The sequence below is a fragment of the Ipomoea nil genome, unplaced genomic scaffold (genome assembly GCF_001879475.1).
Source record: "Ipomoea nil cultivar Tokyo-kokei standard unplaced genomic scaffold, Asagao_1.1 scaffold0202, whole genome shotgun sequence".
Taxonomy (NCBI): domain Eukaryota; kingdom Viridiplantae; phylum Streptophyta; class Magnoliopsida; order Solanales; family Convolvulaceae; genus Ipomoea; species Ipomoea nil.
In genome coordinates this window covers 1390645-1413650 of record NW_017616630.1, presented here as the reverse complement: position 1 = coordinate 1413650, position 23006 = coordinate 1390645, and the positions used below count along the sequence as shown (strand labels likewise).

Below are 23006 nucleotides of genomic sequence, written 5' to 3'. Positions count from 1 at the left end.
AATTATGAATTATTTAATAGGCTGCTGAATTACCGTAATTTATCATTATGTGAGAAGTGAAGAATTCCTAAAATTAGAAAATTTTAGTTGTATAGGCAAGAAAAAGTTGTGAAACATGAAATTATACAAACAAATTATTAAGCCAACCGACAAGGTGGGACCCGGAGGTGAAAGCAATCCAAATCACGGAAACACGCTTACCATCATTCACTCCCCCGTGACATGGACGAATTAAAACCGTTGTTTCAACAACACTTGTCGATTCCACACTGCCTTCCACTTCATATATTTTGGCTCAACAATCAAAATTCAAAAGGCAAAAGCTTGCTTGCCCCTACGCGTCTACCCATTCCAAGGCCACTGCCCACTGCTGTGTTGTAGCATAAAGCCGGAAAGGGGAGATGTCGCCGGAAAAATTCAAGGAATCCCACCTGACTTTCATCAAGGAAACCGAGCTCACCCTCGGCTTGCCCGGAGAATCAAGAAAGTCTGGCGTCAAACGCAGACGCTCCGACAATAGTTCCATTGATTTCAGCCTAGGAGGAAGCTCTCTCACTACTGAACATCAAACCAAGGTCGACAAGATCTCCACCGCCACCAAACCGCCGGCAAAGTAAGTAATTATTATATTATACGTACCCTTAAATTAATTACGAGGTTTAATTTTTATCATCGTATGCATCGATAAATTATAGATTTTGATGATGTAATATTAATGCAGGGCGGCGCAGGTGGTGGGGTGGCCGCCGGTGAGATCATACAGGAAGAATATAATGAAAAGTGCCAAATTTGTAAAGGTGGCAGTAGACGGCGCACCATACCTTAGAAAGGTTGACTTGGTGGCGTTTCACAGTTACCAACAACTGTTAACTTCCTTGGAAGACATGTTTACATGTCTAACTATTTGTAAGTTAACTTAACATTTTCATATAATTTGCAATTTACACTTCTTCTCCCAAATATTGCTTACTGAACCATTGAGTTAAGCCAATGGGGGCTACAATTTACTATATATACAGCTGGAACAACTTCAACGGAGTTAGTTAGGTTGTAAGCTCACTATTAGTCTTTTTGGTTTCAGCAAGTCAATTATGGATAACTTGGTTTATTCAATCTTTTGTCAGTTAGAGTCATAAGATGAGTGAAGTGTACATATGAGTAGTGGTTCTGGATTTTCTCAGTCCATAAATCAAAGTTAGTTACAGTTGTTTAATGTATATATGTACTCATGTTTTGTATTCTATGGTTCAGGTAACGTTCTTAATGGGAAGAAGCTTATGGATACCTCAGACGGTACGGAATATGTGCCAACCTACGAAGACAAAGATGGAGACTGGATGTTAGTTGGAGATGTTCCTTGGAAGTAAGATTTTTATTTATTTATTTTTCATTTCTATGTATAAATTAAATATAGATTCTGTTTAATTTAGATCTGGGTATTATTCTAATTAACTGATCTACAATTCTCGTTTGTGTATGAAGGATGTTTGTTGAATCGTGCAAGAGGCTAAGGTTGATGAAGAGTTCAGATGTTGTTGGACTAGGTAAGGCCCTTTTACATATGTATAATTGTTTTTTTATTTTTTTATTTTAAGGATCATAAATTATAATTTTAAGACATGCATAAATTAATAAAAGACATTTTTTTTCCAGCTCCAACAACGCCTTCAAAGTGCTCAAGAACAAGTTAATTAGAAAGATGTGGACATGTACAGATAGAGGCTTTTAGTATGCCTGTTTTTGAAGATTATTATGTTATATATGTATGTATTTGCATGTACTTTAATATGGTGTTTTGGAACACTTGATTTGTATGAACAAATTAAAAGACGATCGAAAAAGACATGCAATTATATCTATTATCGCTTAAAAATAAAATAAATAAATAGCATGAGACGATCCGAGGACACGTGGCTTCATGTATATGAAGAATTTTAGAGTAATAATGTTTTGTCCAGTTTCAGTTCAAACTCAATTCATGATTGTGACAACAGAAGCTTTGTAATGAAGACGATGATTGATTTTACCAATATGGGCCTTGTTTATACGATTAAAATAATTGTTTGAAAAAGATAGAAAATTTATTTTTAATTTTAGTAAAAACTCATAACTATTTGAGAGTATGTACAGAATAAACTCTGCATTGTGACTTTAGATAGTAAAGGTGTATAAAGAGATAAATCAATCTAAATTATTTATAGGTTACTGATTCAAACTAAGAAAGTAAATAGACAAACTTGTAACTTTATGATTAATTATCAAGTAAACTATTTGACCAACTTGAGGGTGTTGTCGAAAAAACGAGCTCACCCTTAGCTTACCCGGAGAATCAAGAAAGCAAGCGTCGTCCGGCGGCTCAAAACATAGACGACGGCCCGACGCCGTTAATGATTTATTCCTACGCCAAAATGAGATCTCTACCGCCACCAAACCGCCGGCAAAGTAAGGCAAAATGCCTTCTTTTTCTTTCATTTCGGTAACCATTGCTAAAAATAGAAACCGGTGGCAGTTTATCCGGCCACCATTGTACAGTGTCTCCCTGCACTGCCGTAACTTTCCTAGTTTTCTGCAACTTTTGTCGGCTTCTTTGTCTTTTGTCTTTTTTTTTTTTTTTTTTCTAATGTAATTTAATGTACAGGTCGCCGGTGGGATCGTACAAAAAGAATGCGGTGCAGAATTGCAAATTTGTAAAGGTGGCAGTAGAGAGGTTGATTTGGAGGTGTTCGACAGTTACCAGCAAATTGTTTTCTTAAGTAATTGTAATTTCTTTTTTCTTTTCAAGAAAACACAGACTATTAAGATCAAGAGTTAACACATTAGGAGGGTTAAAATATCACTCTGAATAACTAGATCTACAAACGGTATGCTTAGCTATAGTATGAATAATTATCCGATTCGCTAATCGTTTCATATAGTATTGGGAGTAATTTAGGGCTATAATTAATCTTCTGATGTAGTATATACGGTCGGATACAACTACAAATACATACAATACTAGGATCAGTCCCGGATCGGGTCTCTCTCCTAGCCTGCTTGTTGGTTTAAGTTTTTGAGTTTGGAATTCTTGACGATGAGTCGGCGGTCTCCGAGCTAATAATATCAGTTCTCAAGTGAAAAAGTCTTCCTCTTAATAATAAATGTCGTATTTATATGAAAGGAGAGGAGACAGGTGGAGGGCACATGGTGTCCATGCACAGGACCAGGCCGGGACCAAAGGGATTGTACACACGTGTCGTAATATATCTGAGGAGACGTGACCATGTTGCAGATTGTTTATCAGGTCGGCCCAACTTCGAGAGGTCGGATCACACATCGCCCTCCAGGTGACCTGCGGGCGCGCCCACCCTGAACGTCGTGTGAAGGTTCAAGTCGGAAAGTTATAAGCGATGATCAAATCAGATCGGATCTTAACTGCCAAGCATAAAAAACTTCCAACCAACCATTGTACTTACAGTTGGGGAATAATCCCTATCATCTTCTATGTAATATTCTCACATTTCTATTCGTTATAGTGTTACACCATAATCTATCATTTTGTCTTTCTCTTCATTTATTTAATGTCTTTTTAATTATATATATATATATATATATATATATATATATATATATATATAAAAGTGAGAAATTGATATTTTTGCTTTTGTACCATTTTTTTTTGTGTGTGTTTAACAAGAAAGAGCACTTATATGCATATGCTAAAAATACGCCTTCCTATTGATTTGTATTTTGACTATATTTCAAGTGTTGTCTCATCTCTATCTATATTAAAGTAAAATGAAGCAGTCTACAAATTTTTCGTCTAAAAGCAACGATGTCGTTTCACAGGGTTCGATCATTTATAATATTTTGTGTTAAAAAACGTGTTAACTTATCAGTTATCAATAAAAAAATTTAAAAAAAAAATCTTTTTGTTTAGAGATTTTAGCCGGCCTTTTTTATTTCTAAGCCAATGATGTTAAACTTTTTGATTAAACCGTGTGTACTCTTCATTTTTCCATAAAATATTTATGTACATAATTATGGTTAGAATTCATTAGCCGGATTCTTTTTTCCAAAGTAATTAATTGCAACCAATGGATCTCTGCCCTTTCGGTTAACTAATGAGAGTGCAACAATCATATCTAAACACATATATATACATCGCATTCTCTTCAATACAAATACTACCAAGTTTCAATCTTCAATACAAAGACTATCAAGTTTCAATCTCATCTAAAATCCATAAACAATGTAAATTGTTGCCAGAGAAATTTCACCTATGAACACCAGGAATGCGCTACGGCTGCGTGTCGTTAGAGCATACAATGCACCTGAAAGAAAAGCTTCTTCATGACCAGGAGGTAAGTTATAAACCCTATAATATTCTAAGTTAGGTTTAAGCCCGATAATATTATATGTTTGAAACCCGGTAATATTTTAAGTTATTATATCTGAAAATCTAACATATGCAGTGCACCTTCCTGCACGCTCATATCCCGAAAGAACACGTTCAAAAGTTCCTAACCTGATTTAGAGAAGGCATAGTTTATGGTGTTAAAAATTTCTTAGTCATCACAAACTTCTACACATTTAAAACGAGTCCACATTGTTATATGTTCAAGTTTAATTATCAAACTGTGGTCAAAGTGTTCAAGGACACAACTTTTCCTATGCACATGTATCGGCTGAAGTCTTTTGCATTACTTAAATCCAAGAAAGGTGTTGACAAGAAGCAACTTTTTGGTAATAACTGTTAAATTTATTTTCTCTGTAAAATTTTTTGAAACATTATCGTATTAATATTAATATTTATTTTTTTTAGATGTTATTAGTCGAGTCGTCGAAATTCATTCTCCACAAGACAAAATAATTAATGGGAAGAACTCAAGACTTATTAACTTTGTGATTGAGGATTCTGAGTATGTATATACTTTTTTTTTAATCATTTTGTGTTTTCATATTATTTTATGAAATTTATTAATAATACTAGTTTTTTTTACACGCATTGCGCGATTGGGATAATGCCCAATGTTTTTTTTTTTTTTTTTTTTTTTTTTTTTTTTTTCATATATAAGTACTTTAAAGTATATCAAGGCAAGATTATATTGGAATTGTTATGCATAGATAATTGAATGTTAAATTTGCGTATTTAAATAGACAATTCTAAGTTTACAAATGCAAGATAATATAGTCAAGATTGATTATAATTGTCAATAAAATAATTGTATAGGTATGGTTGAAACCAAATATGGGACATAAGGGAGAGCAAATAAAAATTAGGGTATCAAATATTAAAGGGAAAATGACGCTCTTGGCTCCTCGATTGTTTTACTTTTAGAAATTTAGTCCATCTCAATTGATTTGAACAAAATTAGTCCTTTAATTGTTTATAATATGCCACATTTAATACCTGATATTATATAATTAGAAAATTTGTTATTAAATTCTTTTTGATAAGTTTATATTTTTCAATTACTCTAAGGTCCTGTTTGGTAAAATGGCTGTTAGCTGATAGATGTTAGTTGTTAGCTGATCGTGTTAATTAAAGGGTATAAATAGTTGATAATATTAGCTGATTGTACAAAAGTGTTTGGTAAATTAGCTGTTAGCTGTTAGCTGTTTGATATAATTTCTTTTCTCAAAAAGCTAATTGAAAAAATTACTTGGGGTAGCTTTTTCAATTTTAGCCTTTTGGAGTTGCAAAAAGCTAATTAACCAAACATTTATATTAATATTTTAACTAAATCAAACAATTAATAGTGGTCAAATAAGCCAAAATTGACCTATAAGCCAATTTTTTACCAAACAGGGCCTAAACTATTAAAAAAAATACCTCCGCCGTTTGTCTTCTATTTCATATCATCAAAAGTTCAAAACCAATACCAGAGCTTTGTTCAGAGTGAGAAATTTTGTGACATCAGAAGCTACGCTAGCTGCCGACAACAATGGCGGCCGGAGACCCTCGGCTACCCAAAATCCTTTGCTAAGCTGTGTAAAGACAAAAGCTTTAGCTCATACCGCCGCGCCCCTCCTTTCACTTTCATTCCTTACGCCTGCCTCCCCAAGAGGTAATTAAACCACTTTTTTGTTTTCTGCAATTTCACTAATTCTCCTAGCTACCATGGTGACGGTAAATAATGTTACCGGTAATAATAATATTATAATAACGCTATGAGAGAGTAACAATAGTTGTATTGCTTTTGTCTCAGTATAGAAAATACAGTGTCTTTGTCCAGAGTATTGAACGTCCCCCTCCAAGCTGAGGGGAGCCCCTACTTATACAAAAGCTGCTAACGATAACAACATCACTGCTGGAAATTAGCATTTTTCCGACCTCTTTCCGTCCACTCAAAAATTTAGTCGCAAAAAGTGATTTTTTTTTCTTTTTCGACAGAGGATTACAGAGGTCGGAAAGTGGTCGGAATTTCCGACCACTATTTACATGGTGGTCGGAACATTTCGCAAAAATTTAATTTCTTTTATTACCCTCCCTTACTCACTTAGCAAAAAAACAGTCTTCCATCTCAAATAAAAAGGTCTTCCCTCTCAAACAAAAAATACGGAGTACCCAAACATAATACGTCGCTCAGCGGCCTCAACCCAAACAAAAACCACACTCTGCATCGCTCAACAGAACCAAACACTTTTCACCTTCGCTCCTGCCTTTGCCGTTGTCTCAGCCTTTTCTTCGTCGCCGTTGTCTCAGCCTTTTCTTCGTCGTCGTTGTCTCAGCCTTTTCTTCGTCGTCGCTCCCACCTCCTCCGCCATCTTAGCCTGCGCCAAAGTCTCTGCCGTTGTCGCCTCTTCTCGACTCTGCCGTTTTCGCCTCTTCTCGACTCTACTATGGTGTCTATCACCATCCTACAAGTTAGTTCTCTAATCTTAAACCCTAATCCTTAACTTCCTAATTCTATTGAGCATATCTGTCGCTACTTCATAGGAGCGGCATGAACAGACCGGCGTGAGGTACTCTTTATTCTCTTCTTTCATTTTAGGGTTTAGGTACTTTTCTGTGACCTACATATATTTATGAGCTGAATAGAGTTTTATGCTTTACTCTTATTATTTCAGTCTACTGTGGACGAGGAGATAAGAAGACCGTTGATTTCAATCACTCATTTCAAAATGTAAGTGTTTTTCTTTATAGCTCGAGTGTAATTCACAAAATATCCAGGTTTATTTTGGCATACCAATTCTGATTCAGTATATTGTTACTGTATAAATTAATATTTGTGTGTGAATTTGTATAGGTGAGGCTGAAAGACAAGAAGAAGGGGAGAACACCGCCTAGGATTCAACATCTACCCGCAACACCTAAGAAGAATCTGTTTGATGATGGTCAGTAGGTTAAAATTGATATTGATGAATGTTTGAGCTGATGATTCAAATGAATTTTCTGAGCTTATTTCAGTTGTAATTTCTGATTATATGGGGAGTGAACTGCCTAGGGTTTGCTTGTTAGTCTTGTTACTTAGTTGAAATTGTGACTGTCCATTGACCAATCTGCAAAATTTTGAATTGCAGTTCCTCTGCATATATGTGAGGGCAAGATTGAAGACTTGTGGGTATCTTTCATCAATGGGATTGGTAGAGGAATCTTGATGACGGATCTGCATTTATTGATGTTATTAAGGATTTACTAATATAGATTAATTGGAGTCTTTTGAGGTTCTAAATTGTTTGTCTTATGAAATTATGCACTGTGAATAGGAAATAGAGAACAAATATTTTGCATGGCCTAATAAATATATCATGTTAGCTGTTTGTGTGAGCATTTGTGTTTTATCTTTCTTTGACAAGTATTCTCTATTGTAGGTTGTTTGCTAAGTAATTTGTTTGGATCTAAAAATTTAAGTGTTTCATGCGAAAAATGTTAAATCCTATGTCTATATTTGTTGATGTAAGCCAAGTTTGTGCTTATTGTTGTGTGTTTATGCAATTTTTTGAGCTTGTATAACCGTGAAGGCGTAGAAACTATTGGGCTTGATGATGCAGCAAGGCAACTAGGTACTGATCTAATTTTTCAATTTTTTTTATTGCATATGGTTTATTTTAAACATTTATTTTTTCCGAAAAGTGTATGCGCTGAACTTGAGGTATATTTGGTTGTGGTTTAGGGGTTGAAAGGAGGAGGATCTATAACATTGTGAATGTTCTTGAAAGTGTTGTTGTAAGATCTTTTAAATTGGCATTAACTTCATCTTTGGATCCAATTAATTACTTGGATTACTGACGTTGTCTTCTTCTTTTTGCTTGACCTCGATTGTTCAGGTTCTTTCAAGGAAGGCAAAGAATATGTATACATGAAAAGGGTTTGAAGCAATTCCTAGAGCTTTTGAAAGAACTGAAGGTAACAAGACATATTAGCTTAGCTTGCAACTTGAACTTAGCAAGAAATTATCAATTCTATTTTCTTTTCTCATCTCAATTCAATAAATTTGATAAATGATAGCATTAGTGCATATAGTGGAGATGTCTCTGTCCAAGTATGTGTCTTTCATTTGAATTCTAAAATGCAATCTTTGTATATATGCAGATAATTGTTCCCAATTCTTTATTTATTTTTGCAATACAACATATTTAGTGTTTCCTGATTTCAATGTCTACAGGTTTTGGATGATGAAGAAGATGACAGACACTCAAACCCTAATGTTTCATGTCAGAATGAGAAATCAGACTCCATTTCTGTTCCGAAGTTGGCAGACTCCTCTAATCCTGGTAATTTCATATGCAATTCTTTTTTGTAAAGTGACCTTTATCTTTTACCAAATTGACTGATACATTGAGTAATTTCAGCAGACAATATAAGGGAGAAATCTTTGGGGTTTCTTACACAATTTTATTAAGCTCTTCCTCTGCACTAATGTAAGTTGAGTTTTGATTTCAAAGCTTTCTATTATGTGGGAAACTTGTCAGTAAAGGAAGTAATTCTTATGCTATGGTTGTTGCTCTTTCTTCAGGTAGATATGATTTACCTTGATGAAGCTGCAAAGATATTACTGGAAGATAGAAGACCTCCATCAATAAATAGAAGTAATGGTCTTTAATCTGATTCCTTTTCTATCATCTGTTAGGGACTTCCTCAACTTAAAGAGTTCACTCTACATTTTCCTGATAAACCCATCATAATCAAAGAACAAGTGAACATATTAGCTAGGATTCACATTGCTTTCAAGATTCTTAAATCTTAAGGAATCACTTCTCAAGTGAAATTTCTTATTACAGGATTCTTTAATTAATTCTCCTTCATCTCATATTTTATCTCCATTGTGCTGCAGATAAAGTTCAGTGAATTTGTTGCAAGACACATTGGGGAGGAAGAAGAGATTATATTGGAAGTTGAGACAGGAGATTATCTTGGAAAACACAGAGGTTTTTGGTTCTACACTATTGGCCAACGACAAGGTTTACGACTTCTCGGAGGACCCTGGTATAATCCCTCTCCATAGCTATCTATCAAAACTCTTTCTCATGCACAATAACGCTAGAACATGATAAGTAGCCCCTGTTCTAATCAGTTATTAATGTGTTTGGTTTGTAATTCTTCTCATTTTGAATGAAATGCAATAAATTATTACTTTGTAGGGCGGGGGGGGGGGGGGGGGGGTGATTGAATATATTTCTTTAGTAGAATAATAAGTTTGGTAATATATATATATATATATATATATATATATATATTACAAGGTTATCAAGGCGGACTTTCTAGGCGAGATGCCACCAACTGCCTCGACTAGGCGACCGCCTAGGCGATGAGTATTAAATAAATAAAATATATATAAAATCAATGTTGCAAAAATCGCGCCTAGGCGCCATTGCGCCGCCGCGAAGAAGGCCAAAATCGGCCATCTCCGCGGCCGGCCGGTCGGCGATTTTTTTTTTTTTTTTTTTTTAATGTCGGAAAAGTTTCGGAAGGCATAACTTTTGACTCGGTTGTCCGATTCGGACAATTTTTTTTTTCAAATCGCGTATTTTTTCGGAAGGCGGTTTGGTCCACTAATTTCTCAAAAAAATGCTTCTTTAGCTCTTAGTTTTAGTTTTTTATATATTTAGATGGTTTAAACAATCTTTTGAACAATTTTACAACCACTTTTGTAAATAGTTTCTATGAAATAACTATGAAAACCTTATGTTTTAGTACTAAATTTTGAAAATTTTTAATTAATTTTTTTTAATTAAAAAAAAATTTAAAAAAAAAAAAAATCGGCGGCGCCTAGGCGCTAGGCGCCCCCTTGGCGCCTAGGGGGCGCCTAACGTTTTTTGCAACATTATATAAAATATATACATATATATTGAAAATATCTTGTCTTTGGGCAGCCTATTTACTTCAAGTTGCCTTTAGTAGATGAACAGTTTTTCCTAAAATAATGAGAAGTTTAGTATTTATTGTATATATTGGAAATATCTTGTCTTGGGAAGCCTTTTTGAACCCTATTTACTTCAAGTCATCTTTGAGAAGATGAATAGTTTTTCCTAGAGTAGTGAGAAGTCTAGTATTTATTGATAACATGTCAGGGTGAGGTAGTGGGCTTTGCTCGGAACAGGAGGACGATGCCGGAGCTCGAATCGCGCCGCCATCGGAACCTCCACGCGCTGCCGCCTTGCCGCTGCTCCGACGCCACGCGCCGGCGCGTGAGGCAGATTCCAGCGTCTTCTCCGGCTGAAAATTACACCGGTCAACCCGCCTTGGTGTGTAGGTTCTGCCCATGTATGTTTTGTGGGGTTTTGGATTGTATTTTGCACTTAGGCTAGGCGAGCGGACTAGGCGCAAGGCTGTGATCACCCAGACGCCTAGGCGTCGCCTTGATAACCCTATATATATATATATATATATATATATATATATATATATATATATATATATATATATATATATATATATATATTAGTGTTCATAAAAGGATTGATTGGGCCTTATTGACAGAGGTGTTGTGTTCATAAAATCCCTCAATTTCCTGTAGTGTATTGTTTTTCTTTCCTTAGCTTTACTATAGTGATAGCTTTGTCTGAACTATTCCCTGAAACATGATATTGCATTGTTGACAGAGCAGAAATGTCAATGGATGCTCATTTGTCATAAAGTTACAAAACAGAGTTTAAGATGAATTTCATAAATCCAAAGGTCTTATTCTTGTAACGTCTGATGTGCCTGTCCGGGGAGTAGATTATCCCAATGTTACCCTTGTTATACAGATTGGCCTGCCATCTCATAGACATCAATATATCTATCGACATGGTCGAACTGGGCGAAAAGGTTAAGAGGGGCAAGGAATATTGGTGTTGGCTCCTTGGGAGGAATTCTTCTTGTCCACAATCAAAGATTTACCAATGACAAAGGCAGATGTGGAGATGAAAAACAAAAAGTCTGCATACCAGGCATGGCTTGGCTATTATAGTTCCAATAAGACTGTGGGCAGGGACAAGTGCAGACTTGTGGAGCTTGCAAATGAGTTTAGTCGAAGCATGGGGCTTGACAACCCTCCAGCAATTCCTAAACTCGTCATTGGTAAGATGGGGCTAAGACATATTCCGGGCTTGCGTTCAAAGTAGGAATAGGCTAATACACACTGCAGAATTGAATACTCAGGTTTTGCAAATTTTTGGATGTTTCTACTGAAATTATGCTATTTTAGATTATTACCTAGTGATTTACATAATTGATGTATGGTTTTATACTTTGACTACCAATGTATTTTATGCTTGAGATTTAGAGCTGCAATTTGATGATACAATGATATCAAATATGATGTTTTATGCACAATATTCTCTTTTAGATCTTGACTAATCAATTAGGCTGCATTCATTTCAATCCTCCATCCTTGGATGGTGCAGTGAAACAATTGCTACACCTTGATTTAAATGATTGACTAATGTTAGATTTCTTTAAATTTTTAATTGTATTGTAGAATTTAATATTGTGATGCTGAAATTTGTATAATTGTAACAGGTCTAATTCATTTGATATTTTTAGAATTTTAAATTTTATTTTTTTTGTTAATAAATCTTACCGACCACTAGGTGGTCAGTAATTCAATTTTTTTTTTAATTTTTTCATTGTAAATCTTACCGACCACCGGTAGATGGTAATTCCGACCAATTACCGACCACCGGTGGTAGGAAATATGCTCTCTTTATCCGACAACTAGTAATTCCGACGTCCTAAAAAAGAAGCCGGTATTTCCAACCACCTTGACTAGTTGTCGGTAATAGCTAGGGCCTTTTCTCCGAATCCATAAAGTGGTCGGTAAGTTGGTCGGAAACTACATTTCCGATCGAAAATCACCCTTTTCCGACCATATTTTGGTGGTCGGAAAAATGCAGATTTCCAGCAGTGCATGAAGCATAAATGGGGAGCTAAGCCTTTAATTCTCTCTCATCAATGGTGACATCAATGGTGGCTTCAATGACAGTAAAGGTGACAGCCGTTGGAATTCTGCCCGTTGGAGTTTTGCCCGTTGAGTTTCCATGTGGTGTCGGGTCATATGCTGCTTATGATCCAGGTCGGGTGCCAGTACTATTATCCTGTTACATGGTTATGAAATCCTGAGCATTTCGGATGTTTCTCATGATTTGAGATCCAAGGAATTGGATGAGATGTTTCCCATCATTGATCCAATGCCAAACCCACAACAAAGGCTAAGATTTTAAATTGAGTTAATTCCAACAATAGTCCTCCGACTATTGTGATTTTTCAAATTTAGTCATCGTCTTTTAATTTGGACGAAATAAACCCTTGACTATCAAAATTGTTCCACTATTGGTACTTCCGTTAACCAACAGTTAAATAAATGTTAGTGTAGGATTAAAATGGTAATTTTCTATGCTGGGTTTCTTCTTCCTGCACGTATACAATCAATCTGGAATTCTTTTCTCTTGCCGATGAGACCCCATGTCGAAGATGAAGCATTTACTCTGGAAACTTCACATCGGCGGGAACCGATCACCATCATCACCCGCACTACCGCTCACCACCAATTGATCTGCCGCCGTTTCTGGAATCAGTCTCCGCATTGATTTCGGCTTCGTCCTCTTCCGAAACGATGCCGTCTTCATCCGCGATTCCCAATTGGCGTTAGCTATCAGCGTTTCTGACCCGGATTCCCATGAAGACCCGGAAACGGCTCAGATCAAGGCTGCAGAGCATGTTGGCTTGGGATGTTCGCCTTCCGATACCGTCGTCAAGCTAAGTTTCTATCACTCCGTTACTGGGTATCTATCACAATTTTCTTTCTATTTTCACTTCTTAACTTAACTATTTTATTGAGGAATTTGTTTGAATTTTTGCATTCAGTGTAAAGAGTTTCAAAAATTGTCTAATTATTGGCTCATAGGAGATTATTAGTAGTGTAGAGTGACTACACTGCTTCTTCAGTTATTTCAAATTGCTAATTGAATTAATAAATTTAATGCTTAAAGTTTTGCTAAGAGTTTGATTTTTCTAATTCTGTATTATTTATTCATTTTGGCTGATCAGTATTATTTATTCATTCTGTATATATCCCATAGATCACCCCACCTCTCAGCTATTGGAAAATGTGAATTAACAAGTTTGAGTGCACAGTATGGTGTGGATGCCTTTTCCACTGCATATACTGGTTATCTGTATACTTAGTTCCCTGTGGTCTGTTCTTCATCTGTTGAATCATTAGTGAATCTTTGTACATGGAGCTGGTGCACTGGATAATACTAATCCCCAAGTTTGGTTCTGCGGAAACCGAGGTTGGATTTTTCTTGCTCTCAACTGCAAGTCAGGGCTATAAAAAGTACTCTTTTACCAGGTGGAACAATTTCTAATAGTCAAGGAGAAGAAGAGACCTAGTTATGGAAAATACCCTTTTACCCCTTAACTTAAGGTCTGTCTAACTGTTGGTTAACGGAAGGACCAATGGTGGAATATTTTTGATACTCAAGGGTTTATTTCGTCCAAATTAAAAGACAACGACTAAATTTGGAAAATCACAATAGTCGGAGGACTATTGCTGGAATTAACTCATTTTTAATTTGTCAGTCTCCGGTGGAAGTAACTCAACTGGGTATGCAAAGATTGAAATTTAATGGCTAATGGTTAAGAGTAATGGACAAATACAATCCTATGAAATAAATTATTAATAAAAATTTTAATAATATAAATATCAGGGACTAAATGTGACCCATAATGAATAATTAAAGGACTAAATTTGTTTAAATCAATTAAAAGGGACTAAATTTCTAAAAGTAAAATAATTGAGGGGCCAAAAGTGCTGTTTTCCTAATATTAAATATGTTCTAATATTGAAGAGATAATTCACTAGTACAAAAACAGTCATTCGCGTCCAAAGTTGCTTGGACGCGTATGTGAGTGACGCTGATTGTATAAACAATCAGCGTCCAAAACAACTTTGGACGCGCAAAACTATAATACGTGTCCAAAGTTCATGAACTTTGGACGCGTATTGTATTTAAAAAAAAAAACAATTTTATGCATCCAAAGTTCAAGAACTTTGGACGCGTAAAGTTTTTATTGTTATTTTTATTTATATTTCTTTCCATCCTGGTTCGTATCTGCCTCTAAAATTGTCTGTCCACAGAAATAAATAACACATTATGCCCTATAATTTGCACATCCAAGTACAAAAATCAATTTCAATTCCTCATTGAAGTTTAGAGAATTCCATAGCCTAGCTAAATATACTAATTGTTTTTCCATTTTCTTAATCTATGTCCTCTATCAACAGGGGCGGAGCCCAGATTTGTTGGTGCGGGGGGCCATTCACACTACGAAAGAGAATAATTAAATACATTAATATTCATTTAACATAGTTCAAAATACATCATTACATTCACAATTTGAGAGAGCATAATTAAATACATTAATATTCATTTAACATAGTCCAAAATACATCATTATATTACAAAGTCTTGAGGGTAAAACTTCTCTACCAACTTGCAAACGTCATCAATTCTAAATGATCAAGAGTCGTGAGCCGTCAGTCCACAAGGAATCACCATTCACCAAAGAGCAAACATTTCTTAAATATGGATAGTTCACATATAAACATTGTCAAAAACCCTTTAAACAAATTCAAATCAAAAGTGTAGATCAATAAGAAAAAAAAATTCATTAATTTTAGAAAAATGAATTTGAAAAACAAAAAAGAAAAAAAAATGGAGCCTGTTACACAATATGTGATTGTGTATGTTCAAGAAGAAGAAATCATATTTTAGGCAAGGCCAGTTGCGAATCAAATGGCAAATTATGTTGTGGAACTGTGTCTACCTTGTAAGGTGGGCACGGTTCTAAAACTGTTCATAATTATGAATATATAGTTCAAAAATTATGAACATATAATTCTATAATTATGAACATAAAGTTGTGAACATAATTATGAATATATAATTCTGTAATTATGAATATAGAGATTCAATAATTTTGATATAAAGTTCAAAATTTATGAAATTATAGCTTTATATTTATGAACATATAGTTCTGTAATTGAATATAAAGTTTAATAATCATAAATATGAAGTTAAAAAATTATAAATATATAGCTTTATAATTATGAACATATACTTCAGTAATTATGAACATAGAACCATGTCCACAGCATAATGATTGGAATCAAATAAGATTTTGAAATCTTAACCTGAAAGTTTTTGTTTGGAGAGTAAAAATACTTTGGTGAGAGGCTACAAAAAATAATAATATACTACTAATAATTTTTTTTTGAAGGGGGAGGGGGGCCAAGGGCCCAAAGTCCCAATTACCATGTTCCTTTAAATCCTCTCCACTCCTAGTGTTAATAAAAAAAAAAATTTCTTCGGGGGAGGGGGGGGGGGGGGGGGGGGGGGGCAAGGCCCCCCTTTATTTACCACGTCCCTCCGTCCCTGCCTATCAATAATACAAAAAGTCAGTAATAAGGAATACACATAAACACACGAGTCAAATAATTTAATTGAAATGAAAAGGCCAGAAAAGTGTTGTAAGAGGAATTGAGTTCATTTATCATCATTAAATTACCTTATCCAGTATTATCTCAATGGTCTCATCAGCCAACTTCATTTCAGACTCGCACAGAAGTGCTATCAACATTTGTTTAACCTGCACAGAAGTGCTATCAACATTTGTTTAAAGATGACCTCATATTTCTGGCTTTCATAGCCATTTACAGTGACAAAATTTTCTTATATGTAGAAGAAAACAGACCAAGAATGAATTAAGTCAGAAACAAGGCCAGAAAATTGTCATAGTGGGGTCATCCAACAACATATACTCCATCTATCAGGAATCATAATATAACCTTTCATCTGCTATGGTCACATATTAGTTCAAGGCCTCTCTAAGCTCAAAGACATCCCTGCAAGAGATAAAAGCAATGTACAAGAATGACTATGCATAACTGAACAGCAAACATTTGTTTACTGGAGATTGGCATGTGTAACAGATATTAGTGATGTGTGAAAGTGAGTTTTAGTAATTTATTGACTGTAACCACAAGAGTTTAAATACTCATACAAAGCCAAAAAGAAAGGAACAGTTACACCTGAACCTTAAGACTAGGAAAAACAAATAAACACAAACCAGGAAAAAATAAGAGGCCTAGACTAAATCTTAACACGCCCCCGCAAGATTGAGGCTCCATCAGTGAGCCCAAGCTTGGATCGGAACGCCGCGAACAAACGCAAACTAAGAGGTTTAGTCAGAAGATCAGCCACCTGCTCAGTGGAACGGACATAACGAATGCGCAGGGAGCCCGAAGTAACTTGTTCACGCACAAAAAAATAGTCAAGTGCCAAGTGCTTCATCCGTGAGTGAAAGACCGGTTTTTTGCACACATATGAAGCACTCAGGTTGTCAGTGACTAACAACGGTGTAGATAGCTGGCGAACCCCAAGCTCACACAACAAACTCTGAACCCACATAACTTCAGCAGCAGAATTGGCAAGTGCCCGGAACTCGGCCTCCGTGGAGGAACGTGAAACTGAACGCTGTTTTGTAGACTTCCAGGAAATGAGATTCGAGTCAAAGAACACACAATAGGCCGTGGTAGAACGACCCCCATCACGAACACTACCCCAGTCAGAGTCCGGGAGTAAGAAACAAGAGTGAGTGGACAGCCACGCCTGAAATATAGACCAAAGTGCAGAGTACCTTTCAGATAACGCAGAACCCGCTTCACAGCTTGCCAGTGACTCTCAGTCGGAGACGCCATAAACTGAGCCAAGCGATTCACTGTGAAAGAAATATCCGGCCTTGTGATTGCCAGGTACTGCAAACGGGCCAATTGCCCGGCAGTAGGTAGTGGAGTCGAACGGCATGGCATCTGTATGTAAATCAGCGGACGAACACATCGGAGTAGACACCGGTTTCGCCCCCGTCATAGTAAACTGCTCCAGAATATCGACCACATACTGGCTTTGTGATAAAAACATGCCAGGTGTAGTAGATACCACCTCAACACCTAAAAAATGATGTAAAGGTCCCAAATCCTTCAAAGAGAAGCGGTCTGCTAGCCGCCGGATAAAGGCGGCGACGAATGCTTCATTATTGATAAGCTTAATTTCTAGGGATTATTTAGAGTAATTTTAGTTAGTGATTTGATTAAATAAATTAAGTTTTAGGGTTAATTATATTATAAATAGTATATTTAGTATATGTTACTAGTTTAGACTAGTTGAGATGAGTTTTAATAAATATTAGGCTAATGTTGCATTTTTATTAATATATAAAGAAGAGTTCTATTTTATCTATTTTATTAAATTTATTTGTTAGTTTTATTCATTCTATTTTGAATAAGTGTTTTAATATTTAAGTTTAATTGAGTTATTATGTCATTAGTTTATAATTATTTTATTTTATATTATTTTGTTTTGTTTTCTTTTTAGGTTTGGCGCAACAGTAAGAAAAAGGAAAAAGAAAGGGATTATGCATTTAATTAGGGCGTCGGCAGATTAGATACGAAACAGAGAGAAAAAAAGAGAGAGCTGGGAGGCGGCGGCGACTTCGGCGAGGAGACTTCATCGCAGGGGATTCCTGAGCTTCGATCGCAGCTATATTCTTTTTAGGCTTGAATTATTTCTCTTTATCCTTATTTTTATTTCTTGTTAAAATTTCCAGAATGCTATTTCTTGAACATTCAAATATGATTCTTGGCTAGAACTCTTAATTAGGGATTTGGATTAGCCTATATTAGATTAATTGACTATTTTCCATGTGTTAATTCTTCCAATTCCAATTGAATAATTGAACTTGATTATATTTATTTTATGTATTTTAATTGTTGATTGTGTGACTGGTCATTGCATAATTCTAATATCAGGGTTCATAAGAAGAACTGACAGGTGAATTATGAACCTAGAACTCGTAAGATAAACACAATTGACCTAAACTAGACATAGCTTTAGGTATTTGTGGTGATATTTAATTGTTGCTTAATGGGTTTAATTAATGTTGGTGAGATATCGACGAATGATCACAGTTAATTGGATACAACCTAGTAGCTCGACGGAGTATTAGGATACATTTGAAGCAATCGTCACTATAGTCATAAGAATTAATACTTAGGAGAGTTAGTTAATTATCTAATAGGTGAACTCAAATCCCTAGTCTTCTCTCAATTGGATTTTCTTTTCATTAATTCTATTTATTTGAGATTTTCGTTATCAACAATTTGATTATTAAAGATAACAGTTAATAGTGTTCTTCGTGGGATCGACCCTGGAATACTCTAGGAATTTATACTGTGATTGACTCTGTGCGCTTGCAGATTATAGCAATCAATTATTTCCTGTTACAATTATGTCATCGACATAGACCAGAAAATAGAGAGTGACACTACTTGAGCAATAAACAAACAAGGACGTGTCTGCTACAGATTTCTTAAAACCCATAGAAACTAAAAAATCAGATAATTCAATATACCAAGCCCTCGGGGCCTGTTTTAAACCATAAATCGCCTTCTTTAATCGACAAACATGATCCGGCCGCTGTTCGTCAGCAAAACTCGCCGGTTGTTGCATGTAGACTTCTTCATAGAGTGTGCCATTTAAGAAGGCATTATTGACATCCAGCTGTCGTAACGCCCAGCCCTGTGACAAAGCTATACTCAAAATGACACGAACAGTAACCGGCTTAACTACTGGACTAAAGGTCTCAAAGTAGTCACGCCCCGGTTCTTGTAGAAAGCCCTTGGCAACCAGTCGGGCTTTGAACCTGTCCACAGAGCCATCGGCCTTGCGGTTCACCCGGAACACCCACTTGCAGCCAACGACATTGTTACTGGCCCGGGGCACTAACTCCCAGGTGCAGTTCCTCACTAGTGCAGTAAACTCATCCGTCAAAGCAGCCCGCCATAAATCATCCTTCAAAGCATGGTTGACAGTGCGCGGTTCCAAGGAAGAAGCAACAGGATGTGAAGTCGTGAGATTGACAAACTTATCTCCATAATACCTGGGATTCGGTCGGCGCGGCCTAGTGGACCTCCGCACCGGGACAACCCCCACCTGTTGATCAACCGAGGACGTTACCATAGAGTCCACGGAACCAGCAATTGACATTGTCGCCTCAGCAGATGTGAACTCTACCGGCCCTTCTCGTTGCCGATGATCTTCAGCCGGCAGAGAAGCTGCAGCCGGTGAGTCAGGCGTTGAGGACCGTCCAGTGGGCATGGCGGATACAGACGACTCCGAACCAGTGGGCTGCAGCGCTGGGTGAAGCTGCAACGCACCACCAGTCGACGCGGCTATCGGAGCCTCCACAGGCGGCGCTGGTTGAGTCATGGTGGGTGAGGAAGCCGCAGTTGAGACCGACGCTGTAGCCGCTGGTGGGAGAGAGCCGGCACAACGAGTCTCTAGTGACTGTAGACAAACAGTACCTACATCGCAAGATATAGGGGAAGGTAGAGGTTCATCCGAACTCAAATATTGGGGCGCAGATGAGAGTCCAGAAGCTACTAAGTCACGATAGGAAAATTCATTAGTAACAAACGTAACATGACGCGAGACATATATTCGACCACTACTGACTTCTAAACATTTATATGCATATTGACTCAAGGAATATCCCAGGAAGACACACGGTAGGGATTTAGGACCCAACTTTGCTGGAAAATAAGGCTTTAGCCAGGGATAACACAAACATCCAAACGACCGTATTTTTCTATAGTTGGGTTTTTTCTGAAATAATTTTGCATATGGTGTGGAATAATTTAGAACGGGAGTAGGCATACGATTTATTAGATAGATCGATGTTTGGAAGGCATAGGTCCAAAATGAAGAGGGCATGGACGCATAATGTAAAAGCGCCATACCGCTCTCGACTATGTGCCTGTGCCGACGTTCAGCCATACCGTTGTGTTCCGGAGTGTGAGGAGGTGTAGTATAATGAGAGATTCCCAAAGTCGTAATAGAGGTGTCAATTTGACATATTCACCTCCATTATCAGAATAGACCGAGACAATCTTATAATTAAAGAAATTCTCGACCATACGTTTAAACTGACAAAATATACTGTAGACATCTGATTTGAGTTTGAGGGGAAACAACCATACATACCTAGTGTAGTTGTAACACCCCAGATTTTCGAAACTTTTAAAACTTATATAATAAAGGTAAATTCTCATTAAATCCCAAACAGAGCAGTACTAAACATAAGAATACGGGGTGTTATGCCACATCTGAGCTAGAGAACTCAGATGCACAGGCTAAACTATCTAATTGTCCTTAAACAACATCATTACATCATTATGGCATGCAAGCCGAAGATGAAACTATCTATCTAAGCCTTGGGTCCTCTAGCGCGCTCCGGAGCTAATCGTCTGTGCCTAAAAGCCAAATATATCTGTTCAGCGAATAATGCTGGTAATCCACTCTAACGCGTTGAAATACCATATACGTATACATATATATATATATATATATATATATATATATATATATATATATATATATATATATATATATATATATATATATATATATATATATATATATATATATATATATATATATATATATATAGATATAAGAAAAGCCATTTTGAAGAAGGAAGATATATCCTAGGAAACTCTAGTTTCAAAACCGGAATAGACTCGACAGATAGGGATAAGAACATTCAACAGTTATAACCAAGCATATAAAGATACTAGCATATATCCTACGGTCACAGATTCACTTGATCTCATTTATATCATCATTCATCTCATCACGCAAGCACACTTTGGTGGCGCCACAGGACCAGTCGCATGCCCATACATGAGGGTCAGCGCATATAGCTCTGACACGGCCCCGCAGCACCCTGCCTCGTATCGCAACACGAAGGGGTCGATCGCAACCGACCGATGAACCGCAACTCATCATAATGTTTGATCGCAACCAAACAGTGGACCGCAGCCCAAGAGTGATCATCTGACCGCAGCCAGGAATATGAACCGCAGCTCATGTAAAACGTTTGATAGCAACCAAACGGTGGACCGCAGCCCGAGAGTGTAATTCTGACCGCAGCCAGCTTCTGAACCACAGCTTAGGAATAACCAATTTGATCACAACCAAATTGGGATATCATACACACATAACACATAGCAAGCACATGCAACCCATATTAACACATTGGGAAAGGGAAGAAAACGTATAATGAAACCTACGCGTGGTCATCCACATACTAGGAATAATCCTAAGGGGTTCATACTTCTTTCACCTAGGCCAACGGGATACCAGTTCAAATAGCATGCGATATATATATATATATATATATATATATATATATATATATATATATATATATATATATATATATATATATATATATATATATATATATATATATAAGACTCGTTTATCCTACGAATGGTATCCGAAACATTAAACTAGACTTTAGGCACGATAAACGGAGTCCGTTGGGACACCACGAGGGTCGGGGAAACATCAAATGGGGAAGCCGAAGACCCAAGGTGGGCAAATTCCAGCGGGTAGCCGGTGGGTGGAGGACCACCCGCCGGCGACAAGCCTCCGGGCAGCGGGTGCCCGGCGGGCAGTCGCCTGCCCGCCAGCTGCCCGCTGCCGGCGGCGTCCTTTTCGGGCAGCGGGTAGGTGGCTGGTCCCCCTACCCCCACCTACCCCGACTGACTCTTTATCAAAATAAACGTCGGGATCCGTTGTGGAACCCGAAACCATGCTTAGACACTTTTAAACGCAATTGATGACACCACGTAGACAATTAACGGATCAAAAGCAAGAATCATATAGCACACATCCTATCATGATTTCTAAACATAATCAACACCCGAACATGCGAAATCCCACCCAATTATATCAAGAATAACACAATACGAAATCCTCAATTTGACCTAGGGCTCCAATCATATTCAAATCATCAAAATCATAGTTCATCTTTTTAATATCAAGAAACATCAAGGTTCATCAAGAACATCACATAATCATCAAGAACCTCTTATCATCATCAAGATCATCAAGATCACACATAAAATCATCCCATCAATCATCAAGATCATATCATCAATATTATAAACGATTCATCACGACACAAGCTTAGAGAAGAAGCCAAAGAAGATAATTATAGCAAGAAAATAGGTTTTGTTAAGACATGGGTTACCTCTTAGCCTTAATTAATCATCCCTTGGCTATTAAGGTTCTTCCCAAAGATTTCCATCCGTTTTGATCTCCCTAGGCTTGGTGGTGGGGAGTCCCTTGGGATATCTTGTGTGGTGATATCTATTGTGGTGTGACTTCTAGGTGCCTCCTATGTCCTTATATATATATATATATATATATATATATATATATATATATATATATATATATATATATATATATATATATATATTTAGGAGTCCTAATTAGGGTCTGAATGGTATGGGTTTACTAATTCTATTCCTTATAGGAATAAGGACTTGTTTTAGGGATAAGGGTCCATGGTCCATGGTGGACCATATTAATTGATTAAAGAGAATCCTAACCATAATCTGAATAGTAAAGATATACTTTCTTTATTCCTAATAGATGTGTAGGCATAGGATTCCTAATTAGGATCTGGT

The 23006-nt window shown here is 36.7% G+C and overlaps 1 protein-coding gene and 2 long non-coding RNA genes across 6 annotated transcripts in view; all 3 read left to right on the top strand.

The window, feature by feature from the left end:
* The first annotated feature begins 310 nt into the window (after positions 1-310).
* LOC109189772 (auxin-responsive protein IAA1-like) lies at positions 311-2030 on the top strand. 2 transcript variants are annotated; one of them, XM_019340401.1, is made up of 5 exons: positions 311-613; positions 725-906; positions 1252-1363; positions 1483-1544; positions 1654-2030. In XM_019340401.1, exons 1-5 carry the CDS (start codon positions 402-404, stop codon positions 1689-1691), a joined length of 606 nt encoding a protein of 201 aa, XP_019195946.1. In that variant the 5' UTR covers positions 311-401; the 3' UTR covers positions 1692-2030. The 2 variants fall into 2 exon arrangements, with proteins under 2 accessions (XP_019195946.1, XP_019195937.1); XM_019340392.1 differs by having other exon boundaries at positions 722-906.
* Positions 2031-8236: 6206 nt separating this feature from the next.
* LOC109189810 overlaps positions 8237-23006 on the top strand; it is a 15824-nt gene continuing 1054 nt past the window's right edge. The window contains exons 1-2 of the long non-coding RNA XR_002055640.1: positions 8237-8329; positions 18815-18817. This is a non-coding gene — a long non-coding RNA (uncharacterized LOC109189810). The remainder of the gene's footprint in view (positions 8330-18814; positions 18818-23006) is intronic.
* Positions 8422-11723, top strand: LOC109189797. 3 transcript variants are annotated; one of them, XR_002055634.1, is made up of 6 exons: positions 8422-8465; positions 8589-8697; positions 8779-8844; positions 8940-9012; positions 9258-9409; positions 11173-11723. It is a non-coding gene; the product is annotated as an uncharacterized LOC109189797 (long non-coding RNA). The 3 variants fall into 3 exon arrangements; XR_002055635.1 differs by having other exon boundaries at positions 11026-11723; XR_002055638.1 differs by having other exon boundaries at positions 8776-8844.

What these genes read in the sequence shown, in the direction of transcription:
- LOC109189772 (XM_019340392.1), top strand. Translation starts at nt 402, where the DNA reads ATGTCGCCGGAAAAATTCAAGGAATCCCACCTGACTTTCATCAAGGAA. An exon ending in GTTTACATGTCTAACTATTT is followed by an intron (nt 907 to 1,251) that starts GTAAGTTAACTT and finishes TCTATGGTTCAG; the next exon opens with GTAACGTTCTTAATGGGAAG. An exon ending in GTTGGAGATGTTCCTTGGAA is followed by an intron (nt 1,364 to 1,482) that starts GTAAGATTTTTA and finishes TTGTGTATGAAG; the next exon opens with GATGTTTGTTGAATCGTGCA.